Below are 15,889 nucleotides of genomic sequence, written 5' to 3' on the forward strand. Positions count from 1 at the left end.
TACTCATTTTTAGTGTAGTGAAAAAACTTATGTAAAAGTTTCAGTGTAATAATATTGCTATCAAAATTGTTATGCTGAAAGGAAAAATAAAACTAGGTATATTAAAGCATAAAGAGCTTAAGATAGCTATGTGACCACAGTATTTTTTATTAGCTGATGTTTTCTTATTCACTTATGAACTCACTTGTTTTCTGTCTCCCCTGTTAGATAAAACTTAATGAAAGTATGGGTAACTTTGTCTTGTTCACAGCTGAATCCCCAGGTCCCTAGAACAGGGCCTGGCACAGAGTAAGTGTGTATTGAACGAATGAATGTTCCCAGCAGGTTTGCCCAGATAAGAACACCTCACCCCCATCCCCTAAACCAGCTGTGACAGGCCCGAAAGGCCCCCCTGTCCTCACCTAACATCCATCTGGGCCTCCCCCACCCCCTGCAGTTGTCCCCACGGTCCCAGGAAGCTTATAAAGACTAAGGTGGGGCTTCCCTGGTGGCGCAGTGGTTGAGAGTCCGCCTGCCGATGCAGGGGACACGGGTTCGTGCCCCGGTCCGGGAGGATCCCACGTGCTGTGGAGCGGCTGGGCCCGTGAGCCGTGGCCGCTGCGCCTGCGCGTCCGGAGCCTGTGCTCCGCGGTCGGGGGAGAGGCCGCAGCAGTGAGAGGCCCGCGTACAGCAAAAAAAAAAAAAAAAAAAAAAAAGACTAAGGTGGCCTGATTGGAAAAGAGATTTGGTACCTGAGCAGCGAACACACTCTAAGGCCAGACAAAAGCACAGGCCACATCGGACACAGAAAGCCTAGCACTACACCAGTGCTCCCAGTACGGGACGCTCCGCAGCCCCTGCCGGCCACAGGCTGAGTGACAGCCGGCAATACAGGTGAAGCATCCTTGGCAGGTGCTCTCGAGCCCAGGTGGGCCAAGGACCTTGCTGGCAACACGGGATTTTCTAGGTTTTGCTCCATCAGCGACTTGGGGGTGGGTGGCCGTGCTGGTCACCAGAGCCTAGACTAGTTACTCGAGTCCAGAAACTACAACAGAAGGGACCTCCGCAACAACCAGTCCAGCGCCAGGGCAGCTTGAAAACCATCGGGAGGTTTGCATGCCTCCAGGGATGGGGGGCTCACTGCTGCACGTACACCCTGCAATTCCACCCCAAGGAAGCTCAGACAATCAGACCAAACTGGACTGCCCACCGGACCAGCTAAGCACCGCCCTCCTGAGGTCACGCGGAAATGAACCCTGAACAGTTCGATGCCTGTGATCCCAAAGGGTCTGCCTCTAAGCTAACGGTCCTGGAGCGCTCGCAGACACATGTTCCTCAAGGGGCAAGACCCCTTTTACCTTTCGGGCTCCTGGACGACTACATGAGGTAACATCCCCTCCTCAGCCATGGAGGCTATGCTCCCGCTCATGCATCCCAAGAAAAAGGCCAGCCCCCTTCCGGCAGCCACACCTCCGATACCCGGCTCCCAGCTTGAACACATAAAGTCACTGGTCTCCAGCACAGGCCGGCTGTCCCTGCTCTGCCGGCTCGGCCCACACCAACCGTGGGGGGCACTTCACTGATATTTTTTCGCTTCTAGCATCCATCTGGGAAAAGGCCCCGTCGCTGGGATACGTCATATTGGCCACTGCAAAGCCCCTGGGCCTGGACTAGCGCTCCCAGCTGCTCCACACCGGGCTGTGCCACAGACGGACACCCCGTGCAGACCACAGGACAGTCCCGACTCTGCTGACATCAGAGGCCAGACCATGGGCCCCCGCTCGCTCCACGGCCGTCCCCGTCACCTTGAGCTCACGCCCCTCCGCCCGGCAACCTGCTCCTGCTCAAACAGCCCCCCTCCTCCGTCTCTCCAGAGCTGTGCGTGCGGCTCGCCCACCGTCCCCAACCCCAGGTCTGTTCCCCAAAGCTTCACGGGGCCACCCCTCTCTGCCCCTCCCCCGGCCTCGCAGGCCTCTCCATCCTAGGCCCAGAACTCTCGCCCAGATTGCCCCCTTCCATGCCCTCCTCCAGCACCTGGCCCGGGCCGGGAGCCCGCTGGGAACTGAGAACCCACATCCCACCCTAGGCCCCCACCCCGCTGTGCATCTGCACGGCTGCCCACAGGTACTCACATTTTGATGTTCTCATGATACTGCCTGGTGTCGGAGGGCTGGTTGTACAACGGCTGCAAGGAAAGAGACAGGGAGGCGCGTCGGAGCCGGGCCTGGGCTGTGGGCGGCCGGTGCGAGCTGGGCCGGCTACTACCCCCCACTGCAGAGCCCTGGGGCCCCTCAGCCGCAGCGCCCCGGGCCCCGGCACCAGAGGGTTGCCCACTGGTGTGGGAACCAGCTGCCGGCAGGCAGGAAACGGAACATGGGGACCCGGCCCTCAGCCCCGGCCAGGAACAGCCTGTCACGCTCTGGGCACAGCCGTGGGTACCATGAGGCCTCAGCGCAGTGGCTGCCGTGGCTGCTCTGCAGGACACGGGGCGGGGCCGGCCTGAGTGTCCAGGGACGAGCACACACGTCCCAGGGAAGCTGAGATCAGCAGTGGTCTTGAACGGGGAAGGCTGCCAAAGCACCGTGAGAGGCCCCGTCACCACCGCTGACCGGGAGAAGACAAAACAGCCAAACAGTGCCAGGGGTTGGCGAAGACATAGGGAGACTGGAAGGCGCGCACACGGCCGACAGAAACGTACGCAGGTACACGTGCCCCGGAGGTGTGAAAGGATGAAGGTGGGTGTGCCCTACGACCCCCCCCCCTTCCCCTCCCGTGGAAGCCCTGGAAGCGGTCGGGCACTGTGTCCCGCCAGGAGACGGACGCCGGAACGCCCGGACCGCGTTGTTCGTAACAGCAACGCGTTAGAAGCAAGTTAAGTGTCCACCTCCAGAAAGAGGAAGGAATAAGTTAGGACGCGTTTACACCTCGAAGATTACACAGCAGTGAGAAATGAATGAAACTGGGCGCACGTACGGCAACAAATCTGCAAATGAAAAGGAGGAAGTTGCTGCAGTGTCTGCGATGGGGCAAGAGCTGAGCTCGATGTCGTGTTATCTCCCGGCTGGATGGCAGCGCTGCAGTTAGGGGCTAACCCCCGGGTTCGCATTCCGGCTCTGCCACTTTCCAGCTGTGTGTCTCTGGGTGAGCTACTTAAGCCATCTGCGCCCCAGGTTTTCATCTGTAAATGGGGTCAAACTCAGAGAGTTGTTGTGAAGATCAAAGGAGGTAATGCGTGCAAAGCCCTCAGCCCAGCGCCTGGCAGACTGAGAGGTCCAAGAAGCCTCGGGGTCATTATCACCATCAGGGTGCAGTGACTTCATTCATGGAAGCAATTTTTTCCTGCCCCGCCCCCCGTACCCACTCACGCCCTCGCTTTGGCCAATGGGACAGATGCAAACTTCATGAAAGCAGACGAGGCGTTTCTGCTCTTTCTTCCTCTCTTGTTCGCCTGCCCCCCAACTCCCGTCCAGAGACCAAGTGTAGCCTGGCAGAGAGCTGCATGGAGGACAGCAGCACCATCCCAGCAAAACCGTGAGCCGCCAGCTGACCTCTCAGCTGCCCACGGATGTGAGTGAGCTGAGCCCAGTCGAGAGAAATTGCTCAGCTGACTTCTACACTCGTGGAAAACAGCAAAAGGTTGTTGTTTCAAACCACTATATTTGGGGTTGGTTTGTTACACGGCAGTCGCTGACTGATACAATTACCAGCCCCATTTTATAGGTGAGAAAATCTAGTCCCTGAGGGGTTAAAACATTTGCCTCTGGCTGGTAAGAGATGAGGCACCCCGCCTCTCAGCCCCAGCCCTGGAGGAAGGGGTTTGCCCTCTCTCTGCCTGCTCCCTTCTCTGCATGTCCCCCTTTTTATGTCTCTGTGTGTCTCTTTTTGTGTTGCCCTTGCTTCCCTTGCCCTCCTTCCCTCTCTCTGTCTCACACACCCACACAGGTAGCAGGAGCCTCCCAGACAGCCATGGATGACTGTGGTACAAAAACCAGGTACAGAGTGTGATGGGTCAGGCGGGGCAGGTGAAGATGGAGACGTGGTGTCCTGAAGCCTCAGGGCAGGGCCCCGGGGTGAGGGAAGAGGGCACGTCAGGCCCCACCCTTGAACTTCTCCCTGAGCATGGACCTGAATACAACTCCTAACATCATCCCGGCCGATGGGGACCACCCACAAGCACCATGGCCACAGGTCCAACCTGCCATATCCCCAGGGACAGGCCTCCTGCCCTCTGTGAACAGGGCAGGGTCCTCAAGGAGGGGCCTCTGCTGCCCTGGGACTCGCAGGCAGCCTTGGCTGAGGACAACGGCACCTCTCTCCCGGTGTCCTCCAGGTTCCCTCCATGACAATTCAGCATTACTCAGGCAATTGCAGGCCCCAAGTCCAGCTACTCCCCCTGGGACAGAGATGCCACCCCATGGCTAGCACAGGCCATGTCCCGCCACACTGGGTCAGCTGCCCTTCCAAGGTGCTTGGCTCAAAATGGGGAGGTTTCCCCACCCTCCCTCTGGGTGTCTGAACAGGAAGGCAACAGGAGAGACCACGGTCAGACTCACTGCAAAAATTCCCAACCAGAGAGGGGCAAGAAGTTACTGCACATGGCGGAGAGCCCACATCTCAGGACAGCAAGGAGCCCTACAAAGATGCCTGTGCTGAATTCCAGGGCATCAAACGCCCACGTTTAACCCCAGGTGACTCTGCGTCCGGTCCTTTACGTTCCTCACAAGCCAATAAAACACAGGCCGGGCGGGAATGAGTATGGCTTAAAGGCTCAGTTTCCAGGAGCAGATGGGCCCCAATTTCACTAGCTGCGAGACCTTGGACACATGCCTTCAACACTCCAGGACTCGGTTTTCTCATATGGAAAATGGGTGTAGAGCAAATAGGACCTCCCTCGCTGGGCTTTCGAGTAGCCCAGGAAATGTCAGACTTGGTGACTCAACTGCTTTTTTTTTGCTTTTAAAGATGGCAAAGTCTCCACGGCCTAAGGAGGCCAGGAGGGGCTGAAGGACCACATAGAGAGACCCCGGGTGCCAGTGACGGGGGGTGGGGGGCGAGGGGGCAGCCCGTTTCTACAAAATGGGATGGGCCAGAAAAGGGGAGACTGGCTTCTGGGAGGGCAGCGGGGTCCCAGCCCACCTCTGACCTGCCAAACTCGCAGGGGAAGGAATCACTTGCCCCCTCCAGCCCCGCTGGGTGAGAGGAGGACACAGCACCCCGCCCCTCCAGGTGGTGTTCAGCAAAAGGCCAGGAAGAAGTCGGAGAACACTGTGGGGTGCGCTGCCTCTGACCAGAGGGGCTGTCCCCCAAGGAGGCACTCGCTGGGCATTCTTTGAGGTACACTGAGACCTGGGCGGGAAGGGAAGCCTCTGGGCCCAGGGCGGCCTCGGCTGGCTGTCTGTTGCCATGGTGACGGGCTGCCGCCTTGGAAGACACGTGAGTGGGTCGGGGGTGAGGAAGGATCCTGACACCTCCTCGGCTGGTGCACTGCTGAGGGGAGGGCAGGGCCAGAGGAGTTTCCCCCTAACGCCCCTCCTCGCCACCTGCAGGCGGGGGAAGGCGCAAGGCCAGGCAAGGCCTCCTCCTGTCCCAGGAGGCGTGTCCCCAGCTAGCGGCCATGCGGCCACCTTGGCCTTCACACCCACAGCAGCTTTTCTCTGCTACCTCCCAGGTTTCCGGCCCCCCCCCCCCGAGGGGACGCGAGACCTAAGAGGGAAAGTCCCTGCCGCGGACCCCAGAGGAGCGAGGCTGGAGGGCCTAGGGTACCAGCAGGAAGGCCCACCCCCTCCACGCCTCCTTTTCCTCCTCTAGAAACGGGGGCGCAGCCAAATAATCCGGAGGGAGAAAGAGAGCACAAAGGCGAGTGTGGGGCAGACTGTAGGGCCCCAGGCAGAAGTGACTAAGAAAGAAGAGCTGGGCCTCGGGGAGAGCAAAGGAGGGTCCCCTCCAGACCTGACGGCGGGCAGCCGGCGGGGGCCCGAGGAGAGCCGGCTGGACAAGCTGCTAGAAACGAAGAGCCTGCGCTGGCCCTCAGCCCTCTGGTGACACGGCGTTCTTAAAATAACACCTCTGAACAGGAAGGAAACCAGTACTCAAAGCGGCAGGGCGAGGAGGCGGGGGTGGGGCTGCCCACACCCTCCCGCCGCCGCTGCCCTCTCCCGGCCAGGCCTGGTCCCCGGGGCGCAGAGCCCTGCCTGGAGCCGTCGTGCTGTTCATCATCTTCCTCGCCCACGCGGGGTTCTCCTGGGCCCAGGCCTCCCCACCAGGGAGGCCACAGAGCGCTCAGCACTGTCTTCCTCGGCTGACTGTTCCCCGGGCTGCAGATGGGAGAGACCTCCAGGGGGCTGGACTCCCCGGGGGGTGGCCCAGTGACCCGAGACCCGGGGCAAGCAGCAGCAGGCCCCTCCTCCTGGCCTGAGCTCGGACTCCGGGGTGGCACAAAGCAGGCCCTGCTGAGGACGCGCCTCACAGCCGCCCCTGCTTGGAGGACGCCTCTGGTCACTCGGGCCTGGTGGGAACCAAGACAGAGGGCGGGCCGGTGCACAGGTGGACAGCCACAGCCCCATGGGCTCAGCACACCTCCCTGCTTCGTCTCGTGCTGGGTGACCCTGGGCAAGGCCCTGCCCTCTCCGAGGCTCACCTAGAAAAGGGACGGTGACACTTCCACAAGGCCTGACACACAGCAGGCGCCCTGCCAACGTGAGGCCCCTCTCCGGCCCCCCTGAAGGCCACCAAGCCAGGAGCCTCCCGACTGCCAGAGCACTCCGGTGACAGCCACGCAGCTGCCCCCCAGACCTCGGCCTCCTGTGCCACCAGCCTTGAGGAAGCCTCTCCTTTGAGAGCACCAAGCAGAGGACAGCCTCCTCGCCCCCGAAGACCCCGGAAAGAATCACCGAAATCGTGAGCCCAGCAGACGCCCTGCTGTTCTCAGCGGCTCCCTTCACACCGCAACCCCCTACTCAGGAGCCTCCAGGACTCATTAGGTCAGGAAAGGGGGGAGGGAGAGCCTCCAGGTCTGGAAGTGGTTGGGTGACGCCTCTAGTCCCGCCAGCCCCATTGGCAAGAGAGGGGAACCGAGGTGAAGAGCTGCTTACTGGTGGGAATGGAAAATAGTGGAGCGACTCTGGAAAACCGTCTGGCAATTAATTCCTCAAGAGACTAAACACAGAATTAACTCGATCCAGCAGGTCCAGGCCGAGGCATCTACCCAAGAGAAAGGGAAACACACATCCACGTGGAAACCTGTGCGCCGACGTTCACGGCTACTTCCTTTATAACGTCCGAAAGCTAAACCAACGTAACGCCCACCAAGGAATAAATGGATAAACTACATGCGGTCCACCCGTACAGTGGAATACGATTCAGCCGTAAAAAGGAATGCAACACCACCACAGGCTACCTCATGGATGAAGCTTAAGAACAGGGTGAGAGAAATCGGACACAAAAGGCCACGCATTGTATGATTCCACTGATACGAAATGTCCAGAATAGGCAAAACCCATAGAGACAGAGAGCAGATTAGTGGTTGGTTGGGAGGGAGGGGGAGAGGAAGGGGGGCGGGGGGTGGGAGGCGGGGGGATGGGAGATAAGGAGGTGATAGTTCAGGGAACAAAGTTCTTTTTGAGATGGGGAAATGTTCTCAAATCGATTGTGGAGACGGCTGAGCCCATCTGTGAATATACGAAAACCCACTAACTTGTATTCTTTAAATGGGTGAATTGTGTGGCATGTAGATTACATCTCAATAAAGCCACTTAAATTTTTTTTAAAAGAGGCTGCTAGAGACATCCCAGAAAGCACACCCAAAGGGAGGCAAGGCCGCAGGCTGGGATCCTGTCCCCCATCCCAGGAGAGGCGCTGGGCCCTGCCCCTGAGCCGTAGGAGCCCCCCTCTCCCTGTCTGGCTCTGCCCCCTGAGAGGACCTGGGAGCAGTAAAGAGGCCAGCTGCTCACAGCTCCTCAGTGGCCTAAGCAGACGGACCCCAGGCTGCGGAGCAGCTGTCAGCGCAGAAAAAACTCCAGAGCAAACAGCTCTTCCCTCCTAAGGCTCCGCGACACCGCGTGCTCACCACAGGCCAAGCGCTGCGTCCGTGAGCCTTTTCCCCGCACCAACTCATCGTTCCCTCATCAAGGTCCTCAGCTTCCCCATTTCACAGATGAGAAAACCGAGTCCCTTTCCCAAGGCCACTCGGCAAACACACGGTGAAGCCAAGTTTAAAATTAGGCTCCGTATGCGTCAGATTTTTTTCCACCCCACAGCCCGCACGTGTGCACACGCGCGCGGGGATCCCTCGCATCCATCCTACGTGCCTGTCCCCTCGCGTGACCCCCGTGGCTCCGCACCCACCCATTCAGTGGGACAGTGGCGGTCCCAGGCAGGTGGGCCCCCTGGCCATTTCTCCCAGGACTCCGAGGCCACCAGCCGGGAGTTCCGGTGCTCCCTTGTTTCCTATCTCTGGTGACACATAGGGTGACGGGTGTCTGAGAGAGAAAAGGCCTGAGTCTGCTTCCCAGCTCTGCTGCTGACAGGGCATCTTCCCATCAGTAAAATGATACTGACAACACAGTAATAATAACAACAACAGCAAGAACTAACGCTCAGCACTTACTCTCCATCAGGCTTTACAAAACTCAGTACGGTTAATCTTCACTACAACCCAGTGGGATGTGTGTTCTTATTAGTTCCAGTTGACAGATGAGGAAACTGAGGCACAGAGAGGTTAAGACACCTGCTATTAGGTAGCAGATCTGAGAGCTGAACTCAGAGGATCGGGCCCAGAGTATGGGCTTTCCACGATAAGCTATAGGCCAAATGGGTTGGACTCCAGCTGGTGAATCTTGCGGCCCTGCCTGGCCGGGCTTGAGAGCACAGCTGGAGTGCCGACGCACCCGTCCTCACCCCCCGTGCGGCCTGCCCGTCGCTACCTGCCCGCCCCTCTCATCTGAAGGGTGGATCTCCTGCCCCCTTCCGAGGACAGGGCAGGGCTTGGCAACAGACGACTTCTCCTTCCCAGCACCACCCCCCTGCCCCCCTGCCCACCCCCTCCCAGAGCGCCCCACCCTGTTCCCCAGCTCACCAGCTCCACCTGGGGCCCCAGGCCTTCCAGAATCCGATGTGCAGCCTCGGCCTTCTTCTGCAGGGTGACGGAGAAGAGGAGGAATTAAAAAAAAAAAAAAAAAAGCACACCAGCAGACACACACACACACACACACACACACACAGAAGAGCAGGCAGCTGCCCGGCCCAGCATGCCCATCCAGGCCCAGGGGCGGAGACGGGGCTGGGGAAGGGTCCCCCTACAAGCCCTCCCGGGGCTGGAGACAAACACAGAGGGCCTCAGCATCCCCGCAGTGGCCCTAGCAAGCCCGCCAAGTTTCGGTTCGAACAAACGCACCCTGTTCTCTGGCGCCAGGCCCCTGAAGCCCCCAGCCTGACGCCCCCCAGGGCCCGGGGAGGGCACAGCTCCTGCCAGGCCCGAGATGCCTTCCTCCGCCTTGGAAGCCGGCTGGGTGTCTACAATTACCTCAGCAGTGAGGGGGGAGGAGGAGGGGGAGGGAGGACGAGATAGAGGCGCTGGGAGATACCCTTTCTAGGATTCTTGTATTTCACAATCATGTGACTATTTCTGAGCTGCCCTGGGGCCTCCCCGCCTCCCCACTCACAACCCGGACTTATTAGGAAAACAGGAACATATGGCAGAAAGGGCTTAGCGGCTGCGAATCCAACAGGCTGGACCCCCGGGGCCCCTGGCCGTGCAGGCGGACATTGTGTCTGGTCCAGGCCCCCAGGCAGGGACCACAGGGCCCCATCAGCCAGGCCAGCCTGGGGACGGGGTGGGCAGAGAGCTGTGGAAGGTGACGACGTCGGGGCGGGTCTCTGTCAGATGGAAAGCGGGGTGCCCACAGCGCACATGTGGGAGACCTGAGCCCCTCCTGCGATCCAGGAAAGGCTCCTGACTCAGCCAAACTCGGGAAGACCATCCAGGACTCGGCGTGGGCTGCCAGGACGAGCCAAGCAAGACACCAGCAACAGGTCGAAACCGTCTCCCAGTGGATCCCCAAATCCAGGTCCACTAAACGCCGGTGACCCAGAGCCCTGCTCACAACAGAGTTCGAGGCCCAGGCTTCGGGTGTCGTAGCTGGGAGGAGGGGAGCTGAGGGCCAGCCTCACCCCCTCCCCCAGCCCCCATGACAGAGGGTAGGTATGTAGGTGGGCTCAAGCTGGCACCTAGAACTAGCTCCGCCTAGAGCCCTGGGCCCAGCCCACCCAAGAACAAGCCATGATCTCGGCCCCCTTTGTGCAAAGCCAAAACCCTGAGAGCAGCAGCCTCAGAGTGTGGCTGGGGGCCGGAAAATCAGGGGGCAAATTATTATTGTAATGACTGCCATTTTACTGAGAACCTACTATGAGCCAAGCACTGAGCACACGGCATGCATTATTAATATCTGAATCACACATAACACGAAGTCAGGCAGATATAAGGAGTATCCCCATTTTACAGCTGATGAAACTGAGGCACAGAAAGATGATGTAAGGAAAAGTCCTTTTTCTGACCCCCAATCTCCAAGAGGGGAGAAAGATATGGGCTGGTCCCATCCAGGGCCTCCACTAGGCATGGGTCCAGCATCTTCTATTGGGGGGGGAGGGGTGCGGAGTGGGGGAGGTTCCAGCCTGACCACCCCAGCCCTGGCCACACCTCAAGCCAGAAAGTGTCAGCCATGGGGTATCAAAGATGGAAGAATTCCCTAGCTGGACCAAGTGAAGGACTAGGCATAGGGTGAGGAGGGAACAGGGTAGCTTCCCAAACATTTGAGCACTCACTCTGTATTAAGCACCAGGGCGTGAAACAAAATGAATGATATCGGCCTCTGCCTGCAATGAACCCAGTCTAGTGGGCCGTTGGTCATGAGCAGTGATGGCAGATTAATATGCTCAGGCAGGAAAAGTACGTGTGGTATACGGGGAAGGCATTAAGCGGGTCAGAGTCACTCTCTCCAGAAAGGTAACAGGAGGGATACACAGCTGGGTTTTGAGGGATGAATAGGAGTTTGTGTGCATTTATGACGCTCTGTCAGGATCAGCAGCAACTGCCCATCTAGATAAAGGAATGATGCCAAACACAGGAAGGGCAGGGCTGGAGCAGCTGGGCCACTGGAAACTGCCACATCACACGACTGGGCCTGGGTCTTAGATCTGGGACCCGTATAGGGTGCCTCTAGAAGCCTGTGTGTGTCGTATGAACCAGAGTAGATTCCATCTTCAACCACATCTTTACTGTCTCAGGAACACAGGCACCTGGGGAGGGGGCTTCCTGTAGCCCCTGGAGAAGAGACCAGGGAGGAGCCCCTTCCTTACCTGCCAAAGCCACGGGGAGCCCAGGCAACCAGGTGCGCCCTGAGCACCAGCTCTCCGTCATACACCTGGTGTGAGAGTTCCTTTGCTCCCTGACAGACCCTCCCCCGGGCTCTGCTCTTAAGCCCTGAGCGGCCCTGGGGCCTTTTAAGACAACTCAGTTTCCAAAAGGCGGCACACCTACGATTCACCCAGAAGAAACCTGCCACGGAACAGTCCTAAAGGTACTGCAACACCAGAACACGGGACAGAGGGGCGGCCAAGAGCAAGGCTACACGGCCAGCCAGCCTGGGCTCTGATCCACTTGCCAACTGCGTGGTCTTGGGCAAGTCCCTTCACCACCCCTGAGCCTCAGCTTCCTCATCTACGAAACGGGGATAACAGCAGCACCGCTCCGTGCAGCCGCTAAGAGAATTAAATGAGCGGACACATGTACCGCGCGAAAATCAGGATCTGGCACACGGTGGGAGCTAGGTAAGGGCCGGCTGTTATTATTACTGCTGTCAATAATAACGACAAGGCCACGGCTCACACCAGGTGACCCCCTACACGTGCCAGGGCTGGATCTTTTAGAAGCCCCATCTGTGTGGATTACCGCAGGAACCCTCTGCGGAAGGTTCTAGCATCAGCCCCATTTCCACACAAGGAAGCTGAGGCTGGGGTCACACAGCCGACCCAAAGTACGCAGCTCAAGTGGCAGCTAAAGGCTGGGACAGGCAGGCCCTGAACCGGCACCCCACCTCTTCACGTCTTCGTGGGGACACTTCCTCCACCTCGTGCTACCACACTCCAGCTCCTGGCTTCGCGGGTCCAGCTTGTATGGGTGTGGGGTGGGTAGGAAATCTGCTGTCAGCTCCTGGGGAGCTGGCGGGCATGTCCTGCCTACTGGGTCCCTCCCCCAGACAGGCAGGCCTTTCGAGAAACGCACATCTGTCCAGCAGGGGCCCGCGTCTGGGAGTCCACTCTGCTCTAACCCTCGGCAAGTCGCTCCACCCGCCTGGAACTTAGTCTCCCCATCCGCACAACAGCCGCGCTCAGCCCGGCTACCAAACTCCCGGGACTTTTACAAGGAAGTGCTATGAGGAACAAAGTGTATGCTGTCACTTCTTTCTTAATGTCCTTCTTCAAATGGAGGGGAGGCTCCCCCCAACACCCTGGACTGGAGCACGGCCACACATTCAGACCCACACTGGAAACTCCCTCCCATCTGCTCGGCTGACGGCTTCTCGCCACCACGAGAACCGAAGCCAAACTCTTCGCCAAGGCCCACCGGGTCTCCCACAGCGCCTAGCCTTTGGGAAGTCACTGCCTGAGGTCACCCCGCTCGGCGGCAGGGGACAAACCAGGAGCACAAGCCCACAGGAGGGGACAGCCCGCCCCCGGCTTTGACCCGCCGCCAGGGCTCTTGCCTGACGCTGGGGGTTCGGGCTGGAGTTTCACTAGGGAGACGGCCCTCCTCCTGCTGGGGTCCCCAGGGTCCGAGAGGCCTGGCCTCCCGGGGCACAGAGCACCTGGGGCATGAAAGACCTTCGTCACCTGTGCAGACAGGTGCACGCAAGCCCCGTGGCCCCACATGACCAAATCCTGCGTCTACATCTTTAGAAGCACAAACATACACACATGTGCACCACACCGGGCGACTCACGCACACACACCTTCACACACGCATGCGTACAGCATGCACAAATACACTCGTGTGCCCAAGCGGACACATGCATGTGCACAAAGTGTGAACACACCGTCACACGTGCCCCACGCAAGCCACTTGGCGTACACGTGCGCACAGCCACTCACATGCCGCTACACGTGCCACGTAGCTAACAAGTGTACCCACAAACGCCCGGGCGTATCCATGCACACATAACCACAGCTGCGCCCCACACGTGCTGACCCAAACACGTGTGTATCCACACGCACATATATACGATGGATGCATAAATGCATAGAAGTCACGGGCTCTACCGCTGCTGAGCCGCGCACACAATTTGCACACAGATGAGCGCAGCTTTCCACAGTTATACACGAACCCACACACATGCGCACGCGTACCCCCCCCAAACACACACACACACACACACACACACACACACACACACACTATCCCAGCTCCTCTTGGGCAGGAGGACATGACCTCACCCTGACCGGCGCCCCACCCCTTGGAGCCCCCATTCTAGCTCCTCAGCTGCCTACTCCAGCCTGAGCTCCAGGCCTCACCCTCCTCTTCTGCAGAGGGAAGGCAGCACCCATGCACCCAGGAAGCCCAGGAGCCCAGCCCTACCTCCCTCTAGGCCCCGCTGCCCACCCCTCCACACCGCGTCCATCTGCCAAGCGCTACAGCATTTCGGGGAGCAGTTACCCCCGAGGCCCGGCGTCCTTGTCTGTACCAGCAGCCGGAAGACCCCTTCCAGAGCCCTCCCGGGTGTGTGACAGAGATGACTGAGTGAGTGAGGCGGAATTCATGGACTCCTGTTCACAAGTCCGTTAGGGCAACGCTCCTAGTATGCGGAGGAATTTGGAGGAAGCCCTGGACTCCAGGGGCAGTTAGGATGGCCAGACGTCGACGCAGAGGCAACGGCCCAGCTCGGGACGGGGCCTGAGCCACTGCCCTGAAAGCCCCGGACCACGACTCGGGTGGGAAGGGAGGCTGAAGCGGAGCGTCAGGGTGCCTGGACCCCCAAAAATGCCCTACAAAATGCTTCACAGTGTTGGTTATTACCAAGAGAATTCTTCGTCTTTGTCCTGCTTAGTCATAATCACACTGGATAAAAAACTTTACTAGTAAGATGCTTAAAATCGAAGACCATAAAAGGACCTGGGTCCTCCTCTCTGATTTCCTTCTCACCCCTCGGCAGTCAGAGGGCCTCCATGGGTTCTGCTTCCTCACCATCTTGGGACAGGCCACGGTCGTCTCCACTGCAAATATCCTTCTACCTTTTCCCAGCAGAGCCCATGGCGCAGACCTAGCTCAAGTCTCCCCCAGGACGTCTACCTGGACTGCCCACTGCCCTAAATTCCTAGAGTCCCAGCGCTGTGTCAGCTGTCCCTCATTTACACGTCCTTCGTTAGTGCTGACCAGTGCTGCTTGTGCTTGTTTTACCCAAACTCCAAGTGTGAGCATCCTCCCAGACCCACCAGACCTCCACCTCCCACCCCCGACACATTCCCTGTGAAGATCAACGGAGGCCCCGTCCCCTCTGTGAGCCTTCGCCCGAGCTGTGACCCCCGCGCCCGAACGCCCGCCTCAGGGCGACGGCCCACCCACTGTTTCCAAGAGGCCTTTCCCAGTCCTGGCCCTGCAGCGCCCGTTCCTGTAGAAGAACCCTGTTTCCGGTTCTGCCGTCTGTGTGCACCTGCCCGGCCCCGCCCACGCAGACAGCCACCGGCCCCCCCCCTCCACCCTGTGCGCGCTGACGCCACGTCCTTGTGCCCCGAAGGGGTAACGAGCCAGAGCCCAGTCTGCAGAACAGCCGGGCAGGCCCTGCGCGGCGGGAAGCTGCGTTTTGCAGCCGGTGGGGCATTTAGAGACAGACCCTTGTGTCCGCCTCTCAGATGAACCAGCAGGGAAGGGAGGAGGATTAAAATTTAATCCGACTGATTCCCCAAGGGGCAGTTAAGTCCTGGCTGCTCCTGCCCAAAGCATCTGAGGGGCTTCCGGCCCCTGAGGCTCAGCCCAGGCAGGGGGACCCCCGCCAACCTTCACTGGGGGCAGAGGCCAGTCTCCACAGCCCCCAAACCAGAGGACTCTTCTGGAGGAAGAGTCTCCCTACCCTCTGCCATTCATTCATATGTTCAGCAGACATTTAGTAAGCGCCTACTGTGTGCCAGGCACTGTTCTAGGTGCTAGAGATAGAGCTGGGAGAGAAAGACAGAGATCCCTGTCCTCACAGAGCCTCTGTTCACAATAAACAGGAAAATATGAATTATGTCCAGTGGGAACAAGGGCAAAGGACACAATTAAAGCCAGGGAGAGGAGGTGTTGACGGTTTTCAGGATTAAACAGAGGGTCAAAATGGGCCTTGCCTGAAAAGGGGACATTTGAACAAACAGCTGAAAGAGTGAGATAGTGAGACCAGTGGGGAAAAGGAGCTGCGGGCCGAGGGTGCAGCCAGTGCAAAGGCCCTGAGGCAAGAGCGTGCCTGCACAGTCAAGGAAGTACAAGGGTCAACGGGGCTGGGGAAAAGTGAGGCAGCAGATGAAAGAAAAGAAAGGGGGATCGGGACATTGAGGGGCAAATTCCTCAGGTCCTCGGCATATGCCTGCATGTGGTAGCTGGAGTGTGATTATGTCTCCCCCCCATCAGGGAGCCGACGTGAGTGGTCTGGGGCCGAGCTCACCACTGCTCTCCCAGTGCCTGGAACAGTGGCAGACCCAGAGCACATGTTCAGCTACCTGGCTGCTGAATGAATGAATGGACGGATAGGGTAAGTGTGAGGCGCCCTGCGCACCTGAACTTACCAGGCAGAGGCCTGCTCTCAGAATCCCAGGAACCAGGGTTGGAGTCCGAGCTCGCCACTCACTAGCTGAAAGGCTTCAGGGAAACCACCCAGGGCTTCTATTTCCT

The 15,889-nt window shown here is 58.9% G+C and overlaps 1 protein-coding gene across 25 annotated transcripts in view; it reads right to left on the reverse strand.

Moving 5' to 3' along the window:
* The window catches only part of NCOR2 (nuclear receptor corepressor 2), a 224,278-nt gene that overhangs the window by 113,159 nt on the left and 95,230 nt on the right, over positions 1–15,889 (reverse strand). For all 25 annotated transcript variants that reach the window (XM_067015111.1, XM_067015116.1, XM_067015113.1 and 22 more), the window contains 2 exons: positions 9,053–9,109; positions 2,112–2,164 (listed from right to left, as the gene is read on the reverse strand). In XM_067015111.1, coding sequence (XP_066871212.1) covers positions 2,112–2,164; positions 9,053–9,109 — 110 coding nt within the window. The remainder of the gene's footprint in view (positions 1–2,111; positions 2,165–9,052; positions 9,110–15,889) is intronic.

The sequence above is a fragment of the Kogia breviceps genome, chromosome 15, assembly GCF_026419965.1.
Source record: "Kogia breviceps isolate mKogBre1 chromosome 15, mKogBre1 haplotype 1, whole genome shotgun sequence".
In the NCBI taxonomy this organism is placed as follows: Eukaryota; Metazoa; Chordata; class Mammalia; order Artiodactyla; family Physeteridae; genus Kogia; species Kogia breviceps.